The sequence below is a fragment of the Ahaetulla prasina genome, chromosome 6 (assembly GCF_028640845.1).
Source record: "Ahaetulla prasina isolate Xishuangbanna chromosome 6, ASM2864084v1, whole genome shotgun sequence".
Taxonomy (NCBI): domain Eukaryota; kingdom Metazoa; phylum Chordata; class Lepidosauria; order Squamata; family Colubridae; genus Ahaetulla; species Ahaetulla prasina.
This window is the reverse complement of record NC_080544.1, coordinates 3671315-3698758: the sequence shown is the minus strand read 5'-3', so window position 1 is coordinate 3698758 and position 27444 is coordinate 3671315. Positions and strand designations below refer to the sequence as shown.

Sequence of the window (27444 nt, the reverse complement as noted above, 5' to 3'; positions counted from 1 at the left end):
CATACTAATCCAGATGATGTTGCTCTCTTTTCCTGATTCCATTCATATTTTCAGATGGCTGTCACAACAGTGGAAAATGAACCTATTTCTTTCCCAATGATTTTTTTTATGCTAAGAGTGATGCATTTTTTAGGGGGGGAGATTACACAATCAGTAATAGGACCCTAATTGTTGCCAATTTTGTGGATGAGATTTATTTCAATCCAGCAATATCATCATCATCATCTAGCATGAAACAGAGTCATGGAAACCTTATTTCCTAGCAAGTGCCATTCTTCAAAGACCAGCTGGTCCAAGCTAAGCCACATAGCCAACTCTCCCTATACCATTTCTCTTTCTATTATTGGCTAAAGAAAGAACCAAAGAAAGTTGAGGTGTTTCACTTTGTATACAGATAATCCTCTTCTTACGACCACAATTGAGTCCAAATTATCTGTTGCTAAATGACAGTTGATAAGTACGTTTTGCTCCATTTTATGACATTTCTTGCCATCCAAATTTTGATCACGTGACCAAAGGGATGCTGCAATGGTCATGTGAAAAACAAATTTCAGTGCTGTAGTAACTACAAATAGCCATTAAACCAAGGCAAGACCCTCTAAGACAAGGACTTCCCCTGAGCCTGAAGGATGGGTAAAATACGTCATCAGTTTGGAATTCCTTCACATCCACAAGAGATCTAATTCCAGCCCACCTCGAATTCCATTGACTCTTATCTACCACTAATTTGCCTTCATTGTTAGTACTTCAGGTTCTTGTTTACAGGTAGCATGGAATAAACCTGCACTCATTTGAATAAACTTGGTTCCTGATTTCTTGCACCTGACAGTACCTGTATTTATACAAATTTAGTTGTCACTGAAAGATTCTTGAAAGAAGGGTAGCTCCAGTCATCTCTTGAGGTCTTATGCCACATATGAAAGCTATAGGATGCTGATTGACATATATTTGAAAGTAATGGCCTTCATAAAAATGGAACCAGGGAAATCTGCCAAGGGCCCCAATATCTACAGCTACAACATCGCCTAAAATACCATATTTTGTTTCTTTCAGCTTATTATTTTTATGCTTTCTTTACAATAGTCAGCACTGGAACTCCATACTGGTCCCCTAATTTAATGGCTTTTAATTATGCTTGGATTCCAGCTCTGAGCATTCCCAATTAGGGATGTTTCCAACTGGAATTCTGAGTAATGTAATCATCACATGTCTGGAAGGCAGAAGAGTGAAGAAACATGAATTTGATCAAATGGACTGCTTTAATATTTCTTATAGCAATGAGCAGAGTTAAAACAGTTCAGAAGTAAGGCTCCAGATAGCTCTTGTTAGGGATTTATAGCTAAACATTTGTTTTTAGTGTATGAATCTAGAGAACCATAAACACATAAGTAAAGAGATAAATAGTCTAGCTATTTCAGAGTGCAATTACCTGTTAGAGGTGGATATGGATTACGAAATAAAAAGACCAACACAAATGAGAAACTCTGCACTTAATTTAAAAAAAATGCAAAGTGCTGAAGCAGTAATCAAAACTGGAATGCATTACATCATATGTACCATCAAATTTCAGATCAAATTAACCCAACTAAGACCAATAGATTATTACAATTATTTTGTAATAATAAGAGTAATAAAATTGGCTGTGTACTGAATGGTGGAAAAGGTAGTTTGTTTTAATTAAGTTAGAGTACCGGTAGCATTGCTACCTATAAATGGGTATAGATCTGAGTTAATCCTTCGATTGGCAGTAATTGGCAGTTCCTAGAAGAGAAGAAGGATCTTGAACCTAAAAGGCTCCCAGAATTAAACCAAACATTAAACACATGGATTCCCACCAAACCATCTGGTATTTGCAGCCAGACAAGCCATCTGCTTCTTTCAATGAAAAATGTTCAACCCTGGAGTAGAAAGGAAATATATTTCTCTACATTATTCCTGGTCTGCACCTAACTAAATTACAATATTGGGATGGACAATATTTGGGATTCAAAGATGCAAAGCAGCAACAGAGTGTGTGGGTGTTCTGATAACCCTTTTCTACAACTCTTTAAAGCAGCTGCATCTTCTCCTTGAATTGCAGAGGCAGAAAGTTTGGTTCAAGGTGTCAATTTTACAGCTATGCTCACCTCTGCTCCAAAGAACCCCCCACCAAATGCAAAGAGATTATGCAGCCCTATGAAACACGCAGTTTTAGGCTACTGTACCTGTGGCAGGTTTCACCTCTCCCTTGTGGCCTGGTGGAGGGTAACAGAATGATGCTAAGATCTCCACAGTCCCTTTCAGCCCTATGATTCTCTGATTGCTTTGTACAACATCATCAGAAAAGGCAGAGCCCCCAGTTTTAGCCCATCACCCACAATTTGGAAGGGAGGGAGTGCTCATCTCTTTATTACATCTATTTCTATACTCTACCCACAGTTCTCAAGCTTCTAGAGCAGGGTTCACCAACCTTTCAGACCTCAGGGATCACTAAATTCATAATTTTAAATCCCGAGGACCACTAATATGAGGGAGTCGGGCTGTTCTCCAAAGCACCTGAGGGTAGAACAAGAAGCAATGGGTGGAAACTGATCAAAGAAAGAAGCAACTTAGAACTAAGGAGAAATTTCCTGACAGTTAGAACAATTAATAAGTGGAACGACTTGCCTGCAGAAGTTGTGAATGCTCCAACACTGGAAATTTATAAGAAAATGTTGGATAACCATCTGACTGAGATGGTGTAGGGTTTCCTGCCTGGGCAGGGGGTTGGACTAGAAGGCCTCCAAGGTCCCTTCCAACTCTGTTGTTATGTTATGTTAATATAATTTTTTAAAAAAGTTAAATAGTATTTAGTGCAATATAAAAAATGCAAATAATTTTTCTGCGGACCACCAAAACAGACCATGGACCACTGGTTGGTACCCCCATTTTAGAGGGTGTTACAATGATAAGCTGGACAACATATCCTTAATCAAAATGTAAGATCTACAATAATATTGGAGTAAACAGTTTTAGTTGCTCCCATCTCCCATGCCAGAAAAGAAGAAAAAGGAAAACATTTAAATGACACATCATGTTTTATGCATTCTGACAGAGTTTACACCTTCAAAGCAGGATCACTTAACCACCAATTGCTTAGTGACTATTCAGTGTTACGATAGACTCACCCAAAAGTACTTACATCCTATTTTTGAAATTCCAACTGCTCCCCGTGATTATGTGATCGCATTTGGGGCACTTGGCAACCAGCTCACATGTTTATGGCTATTTGCAGTGTCCCACGATCACCTGACCAAAAATTTTGTATGTTTTCTTTTTTTACTGTTTCTGACATTTATTATATCTGGCTTCCAGCAAAAATAACCCATCTGTTAGATAAAACAGATTCACTTAGCAACCGTCATGTTTGCTTAATCAGCACAATAAAAGTCATAAAATTGGATGCAACCATGTGATAACTCACAATGACTAAAATGTAATTCCAGCCTCAAGTATGGTCATAAGTCAAGGAGTACCTGTAACCCAGGGGTAGTCAACCTTTATATCTACCGCCCACTTTTGTATTTCTGTTAGTAGTAAAATTTTCTAACCGCCCACCGGTTCCACAGTAATGCGCCGTGTATCGTCATCTGTGCATGCCTCTCGTGCATCGTGGATTGGGTTTGGGGGGCGCCAGCTACCAGCTCTGCTTGTCTATTACAGCTGGGTGGTGTGGGGGGAGATGCGCGAGCTATTCTGGGACGAGGCTCTTTTGTTTGCGGTCGCACTATAGCGCCATTTAGTTTCACTTACGTAACGTGAACTAAACTTACGCACGGGCGATGCAAATAGTATATTTTCAGAAATTTAAATTGTCACGGGGAGTTTTATGAAAACCTAATGAAAATGTTTTTAAATAATGCTATGAAATTTTTTTTAAAAAGTCAATTAAATTAAAAAAAAGGAAAGTGCTTCAGTATCGGACAAAACCCCTACCGCCCACCAACAAAGCTGGAACGCCCACTAGTGGGCGGTAGGGACCAGGTTGACTACCACTGCTGTAACCTCTTTATTCTCTCTCACTGTGCAAGAAAATGGAAAAGAAGCAGAAATGCTTGAGACTCCCGCCTAGTATAGTTCTGGTAAGTCATGCCCAATGCATTTTTACTTGAACCTCTTTCTTTTCTTTGAACTCTTTCATTCTGGATGTGTTTCAGGGCTCCTTTAACCCTCTGAACTAAACATTACTGGAGGTTGCAGCAAATAAAAAAATTGTAGTTCTCTTGAACAAAGTTACAACCAAAATAAATCTTCTGAGTAAATATGCATAGAATTGGACTTCAGAACACAAGGGATATATTTCAATTGAGCCTAATCATTCTGTTATTTTGCAGAGATATAGTTCTGTTTTTATTGCCTGTTGGACATAATGAGCTTTTCTTTTAAGCTAGCACAGAACCAGACTGTTTATAAACTAGTTGATTTTTTGTTATTATTCAGAAATCTGCAATTTAAGCTTATTTTTACATTACTAAGAATAGTTCCATTTTAAACTTTCTTTCCTTCCTAATTATACTGAATCATTGTTGCACAATAAAACAAATGAGCAATATTGGCAAACAAGGCAGTTTCCAACCTGTCCTTGTGCAAACACATACTTCTGTACTCTAAATTATCTCTTTATATCCCCAGAAGGGAACAAAAATATTCTATTCACACAAACATACACACACAGAGACATCTTTTTGTCTGTGTACCAAATCAAGCAGTATCATTTCGCTATTGTCATCAAAAAATCTAAATTGTGACAAGACAAAGCCATTGTGCCCATTATTGCAAAACAGAATTGAATCATCATTAGCTGGAGTCAATGAAATATGCTCTTTAAGCAATCATAAAGTCTTACTACTGCTAGAACAAACTGATTTCCAGTTGAAAGTGTGTAGGTTTCTAAAAAATGAACCAAGGAGAGAACCAATTTAGAAATAAGGTGAAATTTTCTGACAGTGAGAACAATTAATCGGTGGAACAGCTTGCCTCCAGAAATTATGAGTGCTCCAACACTGGAGGTGTTTAAGAAGAGACTGGACAACAGTTTGTCTGAAATGGTATAGGTTCTCCTACTTGAGCAAGGGTTGGACTAGAAGACCTCCAAGGCTCCTTCTGACACTATTCTGTAATTCTGTAAAAACTATACTACACTCTTGTCCATCATAATCAAAGTCAACAAACCAGAACACGTTTCATCAATCTTCTTTCCTGCAACTCCCATAAACTACCACACAGCATGGTGAAATTATTTGCAAAGACCACTGTAGAACTACCGTAAGCTTTGTAACATTGGTGTATTTAAATAAGAACCCTTTTTCTAATGAAGTTTCACATATCAGCTGTCCAAGACACAACAAAAATGGAAAGGACTCTTTCACACTCATATCTTACACCAGCAGTTACACTTCTTTCTAGGCTCTCCAGTTACTGGCCTTCTCTCTGGACTGGGCCCATAACCTGTCAGAGAGTTTGCAGTGTGACTAGTATTATAAGATAAACCCAGGAGCAAAACACAGCACACAGAGCCTCTAGATAATTAACAGTGGTTTATATACAACTAAATATATAAATACATATATGTGGTAGATACCTTGTCATACAGCTATGGACACAAGGAGACTAATGAGATTCATGATGAGAGAGAGATATATGCCCTCTAATGGTTACCTATATATAGACACCTCTTAAAATGGTAGCAGTCTTGTGTGGACCCCACCAGAGTCTTAAACAGACGTTTCCAAATGCTGAATCATTCCCATTGCATCAGCTTTCAGTTACTTTTTTTAAAATTTACATTTATATCCCGCGCTTCTCTGAAGACTCAGGGCGGTTTACAGTGTGTAAGGCAATAGTCTCATTCTATTTGTATATTTACAAAGTCAACTTATTGCCTCCCCAACAATCTGGGTCCTCATTTTACCTACCTTATAAAGGATGGAAGGCTGAGTCAACCTTCCACTTACAACCTTCCATCAGCTTACAACTATTAAATCTACATTCCCTGACACACATCTTAAATTAAGTCAACACATTCCATATTTTAATTCTGCATCGACTGTCCCAAAACTGCAACTCTACATAAATCTGTGTTTTACTGGGTAGATCAGACATGCTTTCAAAAAATTTTTTTAAAAAAAAGCTTATGGCTTAGGACTGTGGGAACCCAATTTGAATTCCTACATCATCAAGTCTGCCAGATATGTGTGTACAACACAAGTTTCCATGGTCTAAATAGCAGCAAAACCCTCTCTTGCTCTTGCTGCTATTTCGGAGCCAGTTGCATTTGAGTAGTTCAAATCAGGATGTTTTCCTCAATTGAACAGGAAGGTTGCAAATTATGATCATCTGACTGTAGGACGTTGCAACCATCTTAAAAGCAAGAATTGTGATTACATGAACTTGGGTGGTGGCACAACAGTCAGAACTTTGAGGATGGATTGTAAGTCACTTTTTCTAAGTCTGCTGTAACTCAGAACCATTGTTAAATGAATGGTTGTAAGCCGAGGACTACTAAACCAGGTAGTGGTGAGCTAAAGCAAGCTTGCACCGGCTCACAAGTGCTGATTGTTAAATTTTCTAGTATTTTGCAAGCCGGTTGAGAGCAGAGCAGAAGCCAATGCTTCTGGAAGCATTGGCTTCTGCTCTTCCATGGCTTCCATGGCTAGCAGCATAGTGGGACAACAGCAATGGAGCCTGAAGAGATAGTGCTTAAACATCTATTAGTACACCACTGGCATTTGGAAACACCAGCAGTTACATCTCTTACTAGGCATTAGTTTTTCAAAACTAAATTGCAACAGATTATTGAATAAACAACATTCTGTCTCATTGCTACATTTAACTGAGATCTTTCAGATGGTCCAGCCTTCTCTAACCGAACCCTGTAGACAACTGAGGTAACAGCCCATGAACCAAAACTGAGGAAGAATTAGCAGGAGATGCGGAGAAATGCTGTCCCTACTATATCAGACCTTGAGGGTCCGCCAAGAAACAGAAACAGGGTGAAAAAAGTTGTAACAAGAATCTTGCAATTGTGGCTCATAGAAAATTAAACTTTTGAAGGAATCATCAAAGAGATAATGAAAAAGAAGCACATAAGTAAGGACAGACTGATGTTGCCTTCCTTAATCTTGCATTGCATGCAATATATGAACCCTGCCAATCAATGCAAACAGTTTATTAATATTTTACTGAAAAAGGCTCTGATAAATCAAACTTCGGCTATCTTGATAAGATGTTGCTAAGCAACTTGCAGGATGGGTGAAAATTAGTTTTCACAGCAACCTTTCAGTCAAGGGAAATCAGAAAAGTTTCTCAATTCAAAAGCTATTTTTCCACCCAAAACTTACACAAAAAACCCACCGTTCCAAAATGTGTCTTTGGTCTACCTTCTTCAGATAACAGCAAAAGATATTCAGAAAAAAAGGAGGTGCAGAAAAAAGAAATAGAAAATCTTTTGAAATGAAACATGGCACTTACCATAATCACTGTCGTAGAAGACTATAAATTTTTGCCATCTCAGTTCAGTGACAAGCTTCAGCATCACGTCGTTGAGCCGAACAGGGGGCCGGGCTGCTAAGGTGTATTCCTCTTCCTCTGGGCTAGGATTTAGGTGGCATGCTGTCCGTGGAGAACCTCCTGTGTTGCGTTGGACAAAGAGGTGAGGGATGTGCATGGCATCTGTCAAAGACTGCAAGGCATTGGCGGAGGCACAACCAGTAGAAGTCACTAAGGCTAAAATCCCCAGGGTCATCAGGTCACAGGCTGGAAGAGAAGAAGGAAAGGAAGAGGATCGTCAGTGAGGTCAAAAAAGATGCAAGTAGTTGCTTAATTTGGAAGCGTCCTGTCTATAAGTGAGGAAACTTAGAAGTTACTCTGTGAGTCTTTCTTGGTCTTTGGAGCTTGACATTTAAAAAGGGTATGCAGTGATACTTAGAGCTGAAGCAAGTTATGCATTTATTTTATTTTGTCAATCATATATAAGATCACAGGTAAAAGTATAAACATAATTTGGATACATGAAAAGAGTAAGTGAAAAAGGAATATTAGGACAGGGACGATAGGCAAGCAGCTGCCTCTTGTTCAAAAATGCAATCTATGGCGTTTCATATTACACAATGAGAGTTTTAAATTGCTTAACTCCTGGTTTCTAGCCTGGTGCCTTAACCATTAATCCTATTTTACTATTGGTGAACTATCGAGTGCCAGTTGCAGTCTGGCAGTATCCAAATTGAATTAAACTTACAAATTACTATTAAATAATATTAAAAGGACAAAGTTTTAAAAATTGGAGGTCATGCATCCCATCACACTTAAATGTTATAAAGTCTACCAAGAAGTCCACCAGCTTAGAGTTGTGACAGCTTGACAAACCCTCACAGGATATGAATAAACCATCATTTAAAGCCAGAAAGACTGAAAACAATTAATCGAGCTAGCTGGTATTTACTGGTCTTAAATGTATTTTGGTGCAAATACGTTTTATCTCATAAAACAGCTAGATTCTTCCTTTGTCCGAAGCAATATTGAGCTGGAAGATATCTGAAACATGGAAAATTAGAATCCAGAATTTTCTGGAGCTGCTAAATGCCAATCAAGATTATGATCAACCCTTTCATTTTTCCCTTTGTTCAGAAAAATAATTCTACTAAGAATATTACAATTCCATCCAAAGTTTTCAAATTAATACATTTTCCCCATTTTTTCTTCAGAGGGGGTTAGATTGTGCAGCAAAAACCCGAAACCTTTTTCCAGCCTCATAGACCACTTTCAAAAGAAGTAAAGGGAGCTATTCCTTCTCTAAAATATCAAAGTAGATACTATATTTAATACTGAGTTGCATGGAAGAATAATTCTTAGAGAATGTACATAAAAAGACTTCTAGGAAACCTGACATTATAAATTAACATCACAAGACTTTGTGAAGTATTATTTGTTATTGTTAATGAATCATTAATGTTTTAAGATGTTAGTGGATAAAATATTTGGAGGCCAATTAATAATGCAGTTCAGGATATGTAAAGACATTGGGTTGTCTTTCAGCAGCTGGAGAGAACATAAACCTTAATCTCTTTACATTTTAGATTTTAGACTTAGTTTCTTGTATGCCTCCCAGAATCACTAACTTGTGAGATGGGGGGGGGGTGTTATATAAATTAGATAGTATAAATATATAAAGTTGGCAAAAGGTTTTCACTGCATCTCATTGAAGCCTACCCAGAGATAATTGGAGACCTGAATAATGATTTTAGTCAAATATATATTTAACCAAGTTAAATAACACTACATTGATGTTTGGGATATAAAAAATGCTCAGAAAAAATATTAATCTTGGGTCCACCCAGAAGCAGAAACCAAAGACGTGGATTTTTCTTTTATTTAGTACATTTGTGCAAGGAAGGAAGAAAAGCCCTTGGAAAAGCCCTTTTCACATCTTCATCAGCTTCGTTATTTAAATTTACTGATTTTTTAAAATACATATAGAGAGATGTTCTTCTCCTTTTCATCCCAAGATATGAGTCTGTAACATGAAAACACTACATCATCAAATTCAGGGTTAGGATAGGAACAGTTCTGATGTACTCAGTGGTGGGATTAAAATAATTTAACAGCCGGTTCTCTGCCCTAATGACCGGCTGGGTGGGCGTGGCCATAGTGGGCGTGGCCATAGTGTGTGACAGGCAGCACTCAGCCTCCTGCACCCCCATGGGAGCAAAAATGGGCTGCAAGGAGGGGAGCACCGTACCCCCCATGCCCCATTTTGGGCCTAGTAGGACTCCCTGCAGTCTCCTGGGAGAAAAAAATGGGCCATGGGAGGGGGCACCACACCCCCATGCCCCGTTTTGGGCCTAGTAGGTCTCCCTGAAGCCTCCTGGGAGCAAAACAGGATGCATGGGGACTCCTAGAAGGGGCAGAGAGGGGCTAGCCAACAATTTAACAACCAGTTCGCCTGAACCGGCCCAAACCAGCTGAACCCCACCACTGGATATACTCCTTGGTGGAAAAAGATTAAAATATTATGTAGCTAATAAATTTAATCTCATAAGGAGTGGACATAAAGATAAGGGAGAAAAAACAACAACCTAGGATCAGAGTGAATGTAGATGGCTATTTTGCCCAATCAGACTTTTCTATTTATCAATGGAGCAGAGATAAAATAGAGCAGAGATATAAACCTTTTTATATTTTCATTTTAGAACCACAGTTTCCTTCCTGTATCAAGTAACATAAGGATTTTAAGGGGATATTGTCGGGTTAATATTCCCTCACATATGTGGCATTTGGCTCAGGGATCAGCTAGCTAACAGAAATAGTTCTTTTAGCAGATCATGTTTCTCTTGAGTTACAACAGGCTGATGGCAGAAATAAATCTGGCATTTGACAAGTAGGCAATTTGAACTTAAAGCTGAAGAAAGTCCCTTCCAATTTGTGACTTTATAAAGGGTTAAAAATGAGATTTAGGAGTGGTGTAACAGTTTCTGGAAAGCCAAATAAAATAGCTGATAGAGAAAAAGTGACTACAATTGATCTGGAAATAACCCTTCTTGGAAAATATGTAAGAGCAAATCTCTAGATCTTGCTGTGGATTTGCTCCCCTTAAAAAATCACTTGATTTCTCCCCAGATCTCTTTGCATATCTGCCTTACCCTCAATCCCTGCCTCTTAATTCTTGAAGTTACAATTCTCAAAGCATTTTAGCAAAGCAGCAAATTTGCTGGGAAACTGAAGGAAAATAATTCATTGCCTTCAAACATGTAAACCTATAAGCCTGATACTTTATCAAATATGGATTGCACATGTCACAGCTATTTACAAATGTATGCAAATGTTTAGGCATATCTCAGCCTTCCTCCACCCCAGGTAGACCAGAATGATTAACATGGAAAAACTAGAACTCTCCTTTATTAAGATGGACTACTGAATATTAACAGTGTCTTGCAAGCTTGGCTGTGCTTTATTTTTTCTCCTTCTATCCTCGTGAATGTATTTGCCTGAGACACTTCCGAATATTATCTTCTTCCAGAACTTAAAGAAGTGTCATACGAAGTGTTAGTACCACCTTATAATGCGTTGGTAAGACTACCCTTGGAATACTGCATGCAGTTTTGGTCACCACAGTATAAAGAAGATGTTGAGACCCTAGAGTGCAGAGAAGAGCAACAACAATGATTAAGGGCCTGAAGACTAAAATAAATGAAGGATGGTTGCAGGAATTGCATATGTCTAGTCTAGTGAAAAGAAGAACTAGGGGCGAACACGTAACAGTATTCTCATATTTGAGGGGGTGCCACAAAGAAGAGGGGATCAACCTGTTCTCCAAAGCACCAGAAGGCAAAACAAGAAGCAATGGATAAAAGCTAATCAAGGAGAGAAGCAACCTAGAACTAAGGAGGAATTTCCTTACAGTGAGAACAATTAATGCTTGCCTTCTGAAGTTGTGGGTGCTCCATCACTGGTGGTTTTTAAGGAGCAGATTAGACAACCACTTGTCTGAAATGATATAGGGTCTCCTGCTTGAGCAGGATTAGAAGATTTGAATGGATTACTTATTACTTTATCTTTTCTATCCACCTAGCTCTCAGGAAAGGCTCTTATTGCTGGGAAAGACAGAAGGAAAGGAAAGAAGAGGGCAACCAGCATAGTTATAGTGGCGATTGGTACAAATTAGGGATAGATTACCATGGATCAAATTTTATCTATGCAGCTACTAGGAATAACTTGATGGCACATAATCAGTCACTTGCTATTTATTTGCAATTGTCTTAGTAATGCCTGTTTGTCTGAAATAACACCTTCCAAATATTTCTGTTTCTCACATAAAAGGCTTTGTATTCTTGCTTTTGAATTTTCTCCCCTATGCCTTGCAGAATTTTTCTAGCTCAGAAATATTCTTAGGTTTTCTTGCATGCCATGCACACAGAATTTCTCCACTGATCTCCACTGATTCCAAAAAGGTTATGAAGCAGATAAATCACTAGAATGCATGCCTTCTGGTTTATGTTGGTTAAAATAGTTTATCCATAATTCAGGACATGAGTATTTAAGACTGCAATCCATCATACATTCATTTTCTAGGTAATGAATATATTAAGGTTGAGTAAATATGCATAGGATTATATTTCATGTCTCTTTTTCTAAACATATTTACATGAAATTAAATCCCACAAAAACCAATGCAGAGGATTATTAGATCAGGTTGCAAGTTTCTTTAGAACCATTGAAAGAACATTGTGCTAATGTGTGCAGGGTTTCGGCTAAATTGCTAATTAAGAACAAAACTTTAGTAAATTTATTTCAATGAATTAAAGTCACTTCTGAAAATCTTAAATAATATTCATGTATAATATGATTTGGCCCTTGGAAATTTCCCAGCAGGAATTAAATTTGCTGGATTTGGATGGGCCTTGTGGTTCTTTTGGACACTTTCAGTATGCTGTGTTCATGGGGTAACAGTGATTAGCAGAAATGCCTCTGAGGAAGTATACCAAGTGTAGTTAATTCAGAACTCAGAAATTAAACAGGCCCAACAAAAAAACTGGAGAAATAATCCAAATGGGAAGGTAGATTTGAGAGCAACAAGAATACAATTTCACTTCAACTGCATCTGAATTGAAGGGAACTTCCATGGAGTTCTGAAACCAAATAACACTGTATATCAGGGATATTAGGGATACTTGAAACCTGCTACTTATTCTCAGTATCAGTGGTGAAATCTGAACTGGTTTGCTATCGGTTCACTGGCTGCACATGTGCACTACATGCCAAGCATATGCTTTGCACACATGTGCAGTGTGCACCAAAAGGAGGCTTGGGAAGGGGGGATCAGCTGTGCCAAGCGATTTAGCTTAGCTAGAAAGCAGGATTTCCTGCTTTCTAGCAAGGCTAAACCCTGCAGCACGGTTGATCGTCGGAAATACCGGTTCGAAGGAACCTGTAGCTTTTTTTAGCTACCGGTTCACCCGAACCAGTAACTTTTTAAACTATTGGTTCAACCGAAACAGTAGCTAACTACTTGTTTGCCCGAACCAGTAGCTTTTTTTAACTACCGGTTCGACTGAACCGGTATCTTTTTTTTAATTACCGGTTTGCCCAAACCAGTAGTTTTTATCACTACTGGTTCCCCCAAACTGGAGCGAACCGGTAGCATTTCAATCCTGGTCAATATATGTGTGTTTGTGCATAATATACAAACATGTGTATTATGTGAAGAACATCAGAAAGAGCAAGATGCTGTTTCCTAACACAAGCCTTTTATTAGGACTCTGTGACTAATTGAGCTGAAGCTCTACCAAGGCCTACACAACTGAACAAGACTAAGGAAGTAAAAGCTACACAGATTTCAGTAAGATTCATCTTTAATGCTCATCTGGGATAAATACAGACCATTAGAAACTGCAAGAGAAATTTCCCCAGCCTCTTCTTGAGAGTTCCTGAAGTTAGAGTCCCTCTGAATACCCTAAGATGTGTCTTCCCAGATTTCCTTCTACTTAGGCTGAGTTGCTATTTACAACATATGGCATCCAACTGACAGACCCACGGCTATCTCCTCCATTCCTTCCCAGCCTCCCCATAACTCACAATCAGGAATGGCCACCAACGTTCCCTAAATCCCTTCTTCCCCTGTGCCTCTTTACCTCTTAACCACAATTGTCTTTTTGAATATGGATGGGATGTCCCATCTCCACAGGGTTACTCTTCCTTCAGATTTCATACCAGTCTATCTCACAGTGATACAGTAGGTGTACATGCTGCTGCTTGCTAGGCAGGGAAAAAAATCTAAGATTGGATCATAAGTATTATATCTGTCAGGGTGCTGAGGTGCATCACTGCCGAAGACCATTATAACATTTTTTTTGCAAGAAGTCAAAAGAATCATCAAACTATATGTACCACTAATAACCCCCAAAACCAGGAAAAATAAATTATCCATAACAATAAGGAAGCTTCAGACCAAAAAAAAAAAGCCCTCTTTGGTGCAAAACAGAACTGGCTACGTAGCTAACTTCAAAAGTCGCTACAAAACCGTAGGCTGATAGATAAAGGCAGAATGCATCAGTTATCACAGCAAACAAGAAGAAAACCTAATATGCACTAAATCCACCCAGGCCTTCTCAATTTCGTAAACAACAAATTTAAAGACTCAAGATCCAGGACCAAACGGGAAAGACTGTAATGATGAAATTATTAAGGCCAGCCTCTTCAATACAGTTCAGTCTTTGTAAACAGCATTGATTGCCCTGATGGATTACTTGCCTACTTCCTAAAGAAGCTCTCAACCACCATAGCAGAACCACTTAGCATAATCTACGAAATATCTTTCAGAACCAGCTCCTTACCAAACTTATGGTCACTAGCCACAACCATCCCTATCTTCAAAAAGGGTGACCCCAGCCTAGTTGATAATTACAGATCAATCTCATTATGTTGTGTCACCTGCAAAGTCATGGAATCAATCATAAATCAATCCATTACTCTCTACTTAGAGACTAACAACCTACTCTCGAACAAGCAATTTGGCTTTAGAAAAGAAATTTCCTGCAATCTGCAACTATTACACTGCAAAAACATATGGACTTCAAAATTCGACCAGGGTAAATCAATAGTTGCAATTTTATATAGACTTCTGTAAAGCCTTTGATTCAGTGGTACATGACAACCTACTTCTAAAACTAAAATCTTATGGCATTTCTGGATTCCTGCATGAGTAGATAGCTATGTTCCTATCAAACAGGCAGCAAGTAGTCAAAATAGGGAACACCTTATTTAACCCTGCACCTGTTAACAGCAGTGTCCCCCAAGGCAGCGTTTTAGGACCCACACTCTATACTTTATATAAATGACCTTTGCAATCATATTATAAGCAACTGCATTCTCTTTACGGATAATGTAAAACTATTCAACACCACTGACAATGTGGCTACTCTACAATGCTACTACAAAAAGACCTTAACTATGTGTCAGAATGGTCAAACAATTGGCAACTCCAAATCTCAACCAACAAATGCTCTGTCTTACACATTGGCAAAAAAAAATCAGAACACAAAATACAAGCTGGACGGATACAACCTAACAGACGACCCTCATTCTGTCAAAGACTTTGGAGTACTCATCTCAAATGATCTAAGTGTCCGAGCTCACTATAACAGCATTGCTAAAAAAGCATTAAGAGTTGTTAACCTAATCTTGCATAGCTGCTTCTACAGTAATATTGAACTGCAAACTAGAGCATACAAAACTTTTGCCAGACCAGTTCTTGAATACAGCTCATCTGTCTGGAACCCGCACAGCATATTGAACATTAATACAATTGAATGAGTCCAGAGATATTTCACAAGAAGAGTCCTCCACTCCTCTGCTCGCAACAAAATACCTTATGCCACCAGAGTTGAAATTTTAGGCTTAGACAACTTAGAACTTTGCCGTCTTCAGTCTGACCTAAGCATAGTACATAAAACCATCTGCTTCAATGTCCTACCAGCCAATGATAATTTCAGCTTCAACCAAAACAATACAAGAGCACACAATAGATACAAACTCATGGTAAACCGATCCAAACTGGACTGCAGAAAATACAACTTCAGTAACAGAGTTGTCAATGCCTGGAATGTAATAATAATAATAATAATAATAATAATAATAATAATAATAATAATAATAATAATAATAATAATAATAATAATAATAATAATAATAATAATAATAATAATAATAATAATAATAATAATAATTTAATTTGTGTACCGCCCTTCTCCCGAAGGACTCAGGGTGGTTTACAGCCAAAATAAAATACAGCAACAAAACATACAATACGAAAAACAAACATTAAAAAACTTATTCAATTTGGCCCAATATTAAAATACAATCAACCCTATAAAATTAATAAAAATTACAAACCCATAAAATCAGCTAAAAATTTAAAAATTCAAGCCAGTCCAGCAAGACAGAATAAATAAGTCTTAAGTTCGCGGTGAAAGGTCCGGAGGTCAGGTAATTGTCGAAGTCCAGGGGGAAGTTCGTTCCACAGGGTAGGAGCCCCCACAGAGAAGGCCCTTCCCCTGGGAGCCGCCAGCCGACATTGCTTGGCTGATGGCACCCTAAGGAGTCCCTCTCTGTGAGAACGCACAGGTCGCTGGGAGATAGAAGATGGCAGTAGACGGTCCCATAAGTATCCCGGTCCTAAGCCATGGAGCGCTTTAAAGGTCGTCACCAATACCTTGAAGCGCACCCGGAAGACAACAGGCAGCCAGTGCAGTCTGTGCAGGATGGGTGTTACATGGGAGCTCCGAACCGCTCCCTCTATCACCCGCGCAGCTGCATTCTGGACCAACTGGAGCCTCCAGGTGCTCTTCAAGGGGAGCTCCATATAGAGAGCATTGCAGTAGTCCAAGCGAGAGGTAACAAGAGCATGAGTGACCGTGCATAGGGCATCCCGGTCCAGGAAGGGACGCAACTGGCGAATCAGGTGGACCTGATAAAAAGCTCTCCTGGAGACGGTCGTCAAGTGATCTTCGAAAGACAACCGCCCATCCAGGAGAACGCCCAAGTTGCGCACCCTTTCCATCAGGGCCAATGACTCGCCCCCAACAGTCAGCCGCGGCTGCAGCTGACTGTACCGGGGTGCCGGCATCCACAGCCACTCCGTCTTGGAGGGATTTGAGCCTGTTCCTCCCCATCCAGACCCGTACGGCTTCTAGACACCGGGATAGTACTTCAATAGCTTCATTGGGGTGGCCTGGAGTGGAAAAGTACAGCTGCGTATCATCAGCGTACAGTTGGTACCTCACCCCAAAGCCACTGATGATCTCACCCAGCGGCTTCATATAGATGTTGAACAGGAGAGGCGAGAGAATCGACCCCTGTGGCACCCCACACATGAGGCGCCTCGGGGTCGATCTCTGCCCCCCTGCCAACACTGTCTGCATTCGGTCAGAGAGATAGGAGGAGAACCACCGATAAACGGTGCCTCCCACTCCCAAACTCCCCAGCCGGCACAGCAGGATACCATGGTCGATGGTATCAAGAGCCGCTGAGAGGTCTAATAGGACCAGGGCAGAGGAATAACCCCTATCCCTGGCCCTCCAGAGATCATCAACCAACGCGACCAAAGCCGTCTCAGTGCTGTAACCGGGCCGGAAGCCGGACTGGAACAGGTCTAGATAGACAGTTTCATCCAGGTACTGGGGTAATTGACGTGCCACCGCACCCTCTACAACCTTCGCCATAAAGCGAAGGTTGGAGACCGGACAATAATTTCCTAAAACAGCTGGGTCCAGGGAAGGCTTCTTGAGGAGGGGTCTCACCACTGCCCCTTTCAAGGCAGCAGGAAAGACCCTCTCCCGCAAAGAAGCATTTGTAATCCCCCGGAGCCAGCCTCGTGTCACCTCCTGCATGGCCAGCACCAACCAGGAGGGGCACGGGTCCAGCAAAATGTGGTGGCATTCAACCTCCCCAGCAACCTGTCCATGTCCTCAGGAGTCACAGGGTCAAAACTATCCCAAACAGTCTCAACAAGACGTGTCTCGAACCTCTCGTCTGGATCTACCCAATTTTGATCCAATCCATCCCGAAGCTGAATGATTTTATCGTATAGATAACCATTAAACTCCTCAGCATGCCCTTGTAATGGGTCCTCCCGCCCCTCCTGTTGAAGGAGAGAGCGGGTCACCCGAAACAGGGTGGCCGGGCAGTTATTTGCCGATGCAATGAGAGAGGAAACGTAAGAACGTTTCGCATCCCTCAATGCCACTAGGTAGGTCCTACTACAGGACCTAACTAGTGTCCGGTCAGCTTCCGAACGGCTGGATCTCCAAGCACTCTCTAGGCGTCTTCTCCGGCATTTCATCTCCCTCAGCTCCTCGGAGAACCAAGGAGCTGGTTGAGACCTACGCTGGGTCAGAGGCCGCAAAGGCACGACACGGTCCAAAGCTCCAGCCGTGGCCTGTTCCCAGGCCGCGACTAGTTCTTCAGCCGTGCCGCGGGCCAGATTCTCGGGAAACGGCCCAAGCTCCATCAGGAACCTCTCTGGGTCCATCAGGCACCTGGGACGGAACCAACGCATTGGTTCCGTCTCCCTGCAGTGGTGAGTAGCGGTCCGAAAGTCCAGATGAAGAAGAGAATGATCTGACCATGACAAAGGCTCGACAACTAAATCATTTAAAATCAGATCATTCGACCACTGGCCAGAGATAAAAATCAGATCTAGAGTGCCTCCCCCGATGTGGGTAGGGCCGTCCACTAATTGAGTCAGGTCCATGGCCGTCATGGAAGCCATGAACTCCCGGGCCGTCGAGGATGCCACACCAGTTGATGGCAAATTGAAATCCCCCATGACCAACAGTCTAGGGGTTTCAACTGCCAACCCAGCCAGCAATTCCAACAGCTCGGGCAGGGCGTTGTCACACAGCAAGGAGCCAGGTACGTGATCAACAAGCCCACCTGAGTCCTACGACCCCACTTCACATAGAGGGATTCACAACCAGCTATCTGAGGCACAGTGGTCTCCCTCGGTTCCAGGCTTTCCTTAATAATAAACCGCCACCCCGCCACCCCTACCTTGGGTCCTCGGCTGATGGAATACTCGGAAACCTGATGGGCACATCTCCACTAGGGGGACCCCCCCCTTCCATGCTCAACCAGGTCTCTGTAATGCCCATAACGTCCGTGGTCCCCTCCTGAATTAGATTTGAAATCAGGGGGCTTTGTTAACCATGGACCTTGCATTGCATAACATCAGCCGGAGGCCCAAGTCCCGAGTACTCTGGCCACTTGGGGAACGGGAAAAATCTGGGGGGCCGGAGCACACGATCGCTCTTAAATAGTGAGGGCGTACCCCCAAAACCTGATATGCCCCCCCCCTTCCGCCATATCTGCCTCTCCCACTTACCGTGTCGATAGCACAACCCTGATAAACTGGAACGAAACCCTCCCCCACCACCTTCGGACCTGTTAACTTGACGCCTCGAACGCACATTGGACTTGGCTCCCTCCCCGATGGGTTTCCCCCCCACCCATCCTTCCCCTCCCCCCCAACCCAAACCCGTCAATTCCCACCCTCCCCTTAAAATTCCCATTAAAACTCCCCTTAAAAAATCGATTAAAACAGTTAATTAAAAATCCCCTAAGTCTCCTATTTTTGGCATGTACTATTCTGTGGTTTCTTCCCCAAATCCCCAAAACTTTAGCCTTAGACTGTCTACTGTGGACCTCACCCCATTCCTAAGAGGTCTCTAAGGGGCATGCATAAGCGCACCAGTGTGCCTACTGTCACTGTCCTAATGTTTTCTTTTATTCGTATCCTTTTCATGTATTTATAATTATGTTTACACTTATATCTGTCAGAAAATACATGCTTGACAAAAATAAATAAATAAATAAAAAATTATCCAGCAATTGGCCTCCTGATGTTTCAAAAACAACTTCCAACTGAAGAAATCAAAATTCTCCTCATGACTCAGCATAGATTAGTGCTTCTTGAAAAGGTGGACAGGAATTATTTTTATGTAATAACAACAATATAAATTCCATCCAAATTGTAATTGAGATTCCTGTCTAAGGTGAAGAAAGAGAATTACTGTAATTTTAGCCGTACTTGTAAATCCAAAGGCCTATCATTTCATGCCTGTATCTTCGAGGGTGAAGAATAGGCCATGGCACTTACTACTGCCAATGGCAGGACTTTTGTATGGGCTCTCATCTCTCCAAACATAAAACCTTTCAACCTTTTCAGCCCACGGATTCAATTGCCTAGCTTCATTGCTTGTTTGGCTTGAATGAATTTCCTGCTTCTGTTCTGCTGCTCTGAGCAACCATTGGCAGACATGAATGGATATAGCAAAGCTCAAGAAAAGAAAGGTTTCTCTTTTTCAGAGAGTCAAATTCCACTGTGACCTAGTGTAGAGATATTTGGAAATGTACACTTAAATGATGTAACCTCTAGATCGAGTTTCCCAAATCTTGGGGAGCTTTTCAAGGGGTGGAGTTCATCACATAGCCATGACTAAAGACTCTGGATTTAAATCTGCATGTTTATCCAGTCCCCAGATTGAGGGAGATGACTTAAACACTGCCCAATTTCATATCCTCCAACCTATCTAAAAGCATCTAAAAGAGCCGAGGTGGTACAGTGGTTAGGGTGCAGTAGTGCAGACTACTTCAGCTAGCTGCAGTTCAACAGTTCAAATCTCACTGGTTCAAGGTTGACTCAGCCTTCCATCTTCCTGAGGTGGGTAAAATGAGGACCCAGATTGTTGGGGGCAATATGCTGACTCTGTAAACTGCTTAGAAAGGGCTGTAAAAGCACTATGAAGCGGTATGTAAGTCTAAGTGCTATTGCTATTGCTATCTTAGGAGATTCATAGAAGAAGTTCTTCCCTGCCAAGATGCATCTAAATATAATCTATCATGTCTCAATATGTCATAATTTCTCCAAAATTAGGAATGGCTTTACTCACAAACATATAGCTCTGTCTTTTTCTAAGCTAAGCCCTCCAGTTATTTGGAACTAGAGATTCAAACTTAGAAGTTCCATCTTCATCTGAGACATTTCTTCATCAGCCAAAAATTCATGCCTGGATGTTGCATATCATGGAAAGTTAACAGCAGGATCACATTTCAACAAGCTACCTTAATATTTTCTACAGATTCTAGATGTGTATAGGCACACATGCACAATCCTTAGGCCCTTTTATAAACTGGGGGAGGGTGAAATATTTCACTTTTTTATATTTCAAGGAAGTTTCTCTTGAATGGGAACCTCAGCATTTGCTATCCAATGTTGCTTCAGGTGAAAAGTTAAAGAACTGATTTTAACCCCATGTTTAAAAACCAAGAAGTGAGTGAGTTAAGCAGAATTTCTTAGGTAAAGGAGCTCTAAAATGACCAGCATATGGTGTTCCTCTAACAAGCCACCATATGGACAAAGAAAATATTCTGAATTTATTATTTAAAAAGACAAATAGACAGTTCAGTTTCCCTGGGGAACTAAGGATATCTCTGGCCCAAACCACAATGACCATATGGCCAAGTCCAATAATGTTGAGTAACTTGAGGGATAATACTTCCTGTAAAATGCTACAGGAGGAATTTTATCTCATTTCCTTGCTTCTTCAAATTCCTGATTAAATCTGAATGCATGCTAAAATTCATTTTAGCACTTGTCAAAAAACATTAGCACGGCCTGCACTATTTACCTGCACTTGACACTTATTTGCCACAGAAAAATTGTGTTCTCTATGCCATCTGTCAGCCCTTCCCATCTGACATTTCCAAACCAAGTGGTACTTGCAAGAGAACTTTGCAGCCACACAAGCCTTACAAACAATTGAAAAGCAATTTTGGAAATTTGGCTCAGAGCTCCACTTCATTTCACACCTTCTTACCTCAGTGACATTCATCCTTTATGCTCCAGCATAGATGGTTAGGCTTTCAAATGCAGAGTTCTGAAGTTCTCTGTTGCAGCTCTTGAAATGTTTAATCTTGTACAGGCAATTATAGTTTCAGACTTACACATGGGGGGGAAAAGTATTGGATATTGGCCCAACACTGTGTCTAGGTATGAAGTACTCATACTGAGCAACCCATATGGTTTCATAAATCCTACCTTTTCAATGTGCCTTTTTTATTTCCCACTGAGATAAAAAAATAACAATTGTCATTGTTAATATTACTCACAAATCCCTGGCCATTCTCCCAATTTACCACAATATGTCCCATATCTCTGATACCTGGCATGGATGCTAGATATCCTATTTTACTTCATTAGGTTTAAATGACATATTCCAACTTTTTCCCCAAGACACTCTCAATTGTCTTTATTTTTATTTTAAATAATGACTTGTTAAGCGACTTGTTAAAATGGTGTTTCAGCTGCTCAGAATTCTGGCCTTGCTACATATATAGTAATATGTCATCAATATGGCACCCAGAAGATCTAACACAGGGATTAGTACCAACATAATGCCTGAAGTTGGTGTTTTACTGCCAGAGGCCACATATGTATCATCTTCATGCATTGAAAAAAATAGTCTGTAAGGACCTGCCTCTCCTTCTTTCCCAAGAAAATATACGCTCTTGAAACACAGTATTTCAAAAGGAATATTTTATTGAAAAGAAGTGATAGCAGAACAGGTGAAGCAGACTCTATATCCCCGCCCAAACTACACAGTTAGAAATAGGGCTTTAGAATCCCTCCCATCCGAATGTGGATTTACTCAATCCACAGGTGTGAAGATTTTATTGTAACTGCCATCTTGAGAAACAGATAAGGAGCTGTTCCTAGGATCTTCTTCTGCTTTCAGCAAACTGAAACAATCCACATGACCCTTCCTCCTTATTACATTCCAAAGAAGGTGAGAATACTGCAGGATGCTTAGACGCCAGGAAAAAGGTTATAAAAATACAGCTTATCCCCATGCTCCCAACTCCTCCATTTGAATGGCAGTATCACGTTAGGGATCTGACATGGTCAGAATTCCACAATATTATCTCTTGCAGAATTCGGGCCAGAAAAATATTTTTGAGATGAGATGTGAACTTTCACTAAAATTTAATGATCTTATAGGATTTGGACCATTGTTTTTTTATAACCAGCTTTGTTTATGTTGAAAAAACACTTTCTTTTTCAGCCTATCCATTGACTAGCTTTGTTGAGAGGAGAGCATGAAGGCGACAAATAGCTAGAGAGACAGACAGGCAAATTGTAAGAAACATCAGTACTCGAACTACACTACCAAAGCAAACATGTTGGCTTACAATTTTCAAACCACGCTTGGTCATCAGCCTCTCATGAACTACATTCCTACATTTTTCTTTGGAGAAATTGTAAAAATACAAGTGTTTGTCCAGAGCCCAGGCCTTGAAATTCAAACTGTTTGTCATGCCTGTGTCTCTTCCAACCAGAAATAAGCACTGGTTCGCAATTAAGGCTACAGCTTTACTACTGCTTTTGAAAAAAAGTCAGAAAGATGCTAATCTTTCAGCAAGCAAAGGGAAAGTCAAAATGTCAAACACGTCTTGCAAAATTAAAAGGTAATGGAAAGAAAAACCTAAATGGCTGTTTCACTGGATTTTAAGCAGGTGAATAAAATGAATAAGTCCCCTTAATCAACTAAGGAAAGGAAACAAGATTTGGTGAAATAGCATGGAAGCTTTCATTTCATTTACTGCGGTTGATTAATAAATGGCTCTTGTCCTCTGGCAGGCCGAACACAATTCTTGAATATGCTCACATGCCAAAGGAGAGAGCTGCCATTGGCATCTTGCACTCAATGCAGTGGCGCCATCAAGCTGTCAAGGGATGTATTGGATGATGCAGAATCTCAAAAGAGAGGTGCATCAAATCCAGACTAGTGATTCGAGAAGCAATATTGTCCATGGTGCTAGGAAATTCCTTTATTAAACAGAAAGTAAACCCCAAAATGCAAAGATCACTGTTTCCCAAAACAGCCAGAGAAACAAAAACATCCAAAGCTTCCTTCTTTGCTTACCAACAAGTGGAATTTATAACACACAATGCACTACAGGGGCCTCTTCCATAATTCTCTTCTATGAGGCCATTCCTTCTACTTAGTTCTTCTTGTTTTCTCCACCAGTTGCGCAGGTTAATTACAAGGTTCTTACAAGACAGGGTTTGAGACTATGCACTATTTTCAACCTGACATAAGATAGATACAGTACATCTTCATGTCCTCCAAATTTCAGACTATAAAAACAAAAATAAATGAGAAAGAGAGATTGTATGGGTTGGAGGTGAGGAACCAGTTCTCCTCAAGATGATCCCAAATGCCACTTGTCTCACCCCAAACAGTCAATGGTAAAAGATGCTGGCAGTTGTAACTTAGCACTGTGGAAGGCCACTGAGCTTTGAGGCCCTTGTGAATTTAAAGGAAGCATAACTAAGGGGGAATGTGATTCCAAGACCAAGCCTGTAGCCCGTCACTAAAGCCCAAGTCCATGTCTTTTGCAGCCAAATTATTAACGAGACAAAATAAACCATCAAATTCCTACAATGATTAAGTCTAAAGAAGAGAAGATAAGAGGAGAACAGTAAACAGTAAAATGGGAAAAAAAGAAGGGTTTATCTTTCAAGTCTAGCCTAGCAAAAAGAATGACCAGAAGTGAAATGATAGCAGTTTCCAATATTTGAGGGTCTTCCACAAAGAAGAGGGGGCGTCAACCTATTTTCCTAAGCACCTGAAGGTAGGACAAGAAGCAATTGATGGAAACTAATCAAGGAGAGAAGCAACCTAGAACTGAGGAGAAGTTTCCTGACAGTGAGAAAAATTAGTATCTGTGGAGTGACTTGCCTCCAGAAGTTGTGGGATTCCATCGCTGGAGGTTTTTAAGAAGAGATTGGACAACCATTGGTATAGGGCAGTGATGGCTAATCTTTTTGCCATTGCGTGCCAGGAGGCAGGGGGCAGGATTGTGCGCGCACATGCCCACACACATTCTATGCACCCCACCCCATGCATGGGCGCACGACGCCCCCACCCACCCCCGCTCCTGGCACACGATGGCCTGATAGGCCTGTTTTTCTCTTTCACCAGGCTCCAGAGCCTCTCTATGAGTCTGGCCTTCCCCACCCACCCACCCATAGGGTCTTCGGAGGCCAGAAACTTCCTGTTTGCCAACTTCTGGTTAAACAGGAAGTGATGTTTTTTGCTGTCCCTAGAGAGGCTCTGGAGCTCGCGTGCCCACTGATATGGCTACCCATGCCATCTGTGGCATGCATGCCATAGATTTGTCATCACGGGTATAGGGCCTCCTGCTGGTATAGGAGATTGGACTAGAAGGCTGCCAAGGTCCCTTCCGAGTCTGTTATTCTGTTATTCAACAGAATGTGGACCACATTTGAGGCCTTTGTTGTTGTTTTTTGGTGTCACTAGAACTCCTATCTGTGACAGACTCTTGGAAAACCGAATGAATTGAACATGTACTTCAATAAATGCAACTCCAACCAGCTATTGAGCAAGAATGCTTCAAAGAGGCCCCAACCTTCATTAGTTCCCTATTATTGAGCCTCAGAAATTCCTCTTACCCTTTTCAAGACGGATAAAACTGAGCAAACCAAGGAAACAAAAATCACATGGATATCTTTAATGCGAGTCAGGGATAAACACAGAACCTTGAAAACTGTAAGGGGAATTTTCCAGCCTTATCCAAGATAAAATTGTTCTTTTTTTTTCTTAAGAGCTACAACAAAAATCCTTCTGAAAGCTTCTAATGTGTAAAAAAAAAATCTGTTCCTCTCCACCAATAATGCCATTAATGCATTTGTTTTCTAACACATTTTTTTTAAAAAAAGTGCAATACCTAGAAGCTAAAAAAAGTGCTTCTCCCTCATTTAGAAGGTGGCAGATTTCAGTTAAACGTTAAGAGAAAATCTCAATCGCAACAGCAATTTGACAGGGCAGTTAATGATTTAAGAGAGGATTGCTTCTTCCTCACTGGATAACTTTAAGTGGGGACTGATACTCAGATTGCTGACTTTGTTCTAATTCAGTTTTTTCCTGCAATGAACAGAATATTAAGCATGTCCCAATGTATTGATTGTACATAATTACTACAAAATAAAGAATTCTCTATACTGCATAAATCTGCAGATGGAGTGATATGTCATGGCAAGCAACTTGGTGCTCCATTTTTGTGGCATCCTTCGAATTAGCTGCAGTGTGAAGCTGTCCATGCTTCGATCAGACAGATGCTGATTAAGAAGTGACACACACACTCACACATGGTTTGGGGAACCTGTAGAGGTTTTGACACTTAATCAAAAATACAATAATCTACTCAAGGCAGAAACAACTGTTAAGAGATCACAAGGAACAGTGCCAGGAAAAGAAACAGAATCATGGAGCTGGAAGAGACTTTGGAGGTCTTCTAGTCCAACCCCTGCCCAAGGCAGGAGACCCTATTCCATTCTGAACAAATATCTGTCCAATCTTTTCTTGCAAACCTCCAGGGAAGGAGCACCTACAACTCCAAGAGTCAATCAAAAAACTCTTTTTTGCTACTGGTAGAACTAACACTTTTATGTCTAACTGCTGGAGTCTTCCTGATATTTGCCTAGTTGACTTTTCTATTTAGGATTCTCCTTAACCAGCTTTCTGTACCTGAGAATTGCCAAGAGGCCTCAAGCGTGAGTTCCATATCCTGTCCCCTTGAACTGGGCCATTCTGCCCATGAAAGCCAGAAATCTACCTTTACAGCTTCTTAAGGGAAGAAAAGTCCTAGAAGATCCCTCAACAGTGTCAGACAGGTATTGGACCTGTGTTCTTGAGTGGTCTGGCAGAATCAAGCATCAAATCTGTGGTATCTTAAAAGAATCTTGCAAGGAACCATCAGGGATCCATAAAGTCAATTAAATCTGATGCCAAAGTTTTGTATGTCTTTTTCTGCAGTGCTCGGTTTACAAACTTAAAAGAAATTCTCCTTTCCACAAAAAAGCTAGAACATCCATACTAGTTATACTAGAATTAGTAAAAGAATAGTTAAAGAGCAGTCTCTACCACTCAAGCTCAACTCAACCACCTGAGCACTATACTTAGCTCCAGCTGCAACTTCTAGAGCAGGTACAAGGTATCCTACATTACAGATGATCCTCAACTTACAATCATTTGTTCAACAATATTTCAAAGTTATAACAGCCCCAGAAAAAGTGACTGACAATCTATATTCTATACTCACACTAATAACCACCTCTGCACTCATCTGATCACAAGTGGGGCCTTGGCAACCAACAATCACCATCCATCTCAGAGCAACAGGGCCAAAGAATAGCATGGTCAAGATGGTCAATCTTCCTTGAGAGATCCTGCAGATTCAATATACTTGCATTTTCTCAAAAGAAGTCATTCTTCAGGACAACCAAGGATGATTCTATCCTTAACACTAAGTAGGACTGAAACGGCAAAAATAATTGGCTTGTTCTGAGAACATCTGTAACTGCATTGATCCTGCCTTGGCAATACCTTGGCTCCCAAGGATTATTTAAACCTATTATGATATTTTTTTTAGATACAGAGAGTCTTGTTCCATGATTACACAGCAAGTTCCATCTCTTTTTAAAGCTGGTGGTTTTAATGCAGATATTTATTTACCAGTCCCTGAGTCTACCTAGTTCATCCTAGTTGACTAGTTTAAATAAATTAATATGGGCAAAGAATAAGATATTATGTGCTATGATGGATGGCCACAGGTGTCTTCTCCCCAACCTCAGTCCTTGATTTAATTAGAGAAAATGCAAAATGCATGAGTAAAGTAATCTTATTCTAGAAATCCCTTACCAATTTATCCAACAGGCAATTGTACAAAGTTTTGTAACAAATTTTCCTAATATTTTTTGTGCATAAAAATGTTTTTACACAGAAGAAGGTGGCATGTGTTCGCTTGTCATTATCTTAGCAATTTTCATTCAACAAAACTTTTCCATGCCAT

General features: G+C 40.5%; 1 protein-coding gene across 1 annotated transcript in view; it reads right to left on the bottom strand.

Annotated features, from left to right (window-relative positions):
- GRID1 (glutamate ionotropic receptor delta type subunit 1) overlaps nt 1-27444 on the bottom strand; it is an 896787-nt gene that overhangs the window by 463965 nt on the left and 405378 nt on the right. The window contains exon 3 of the mRNA XM_058188407.1: nt 7489-7773. Coding sequence (XP_058044390.1) covers nt 7489-7773 — 285 coding nt within the window. The remainder of the gene's footprint in view (nt 1-7488; nt 7774-27444) is intronic.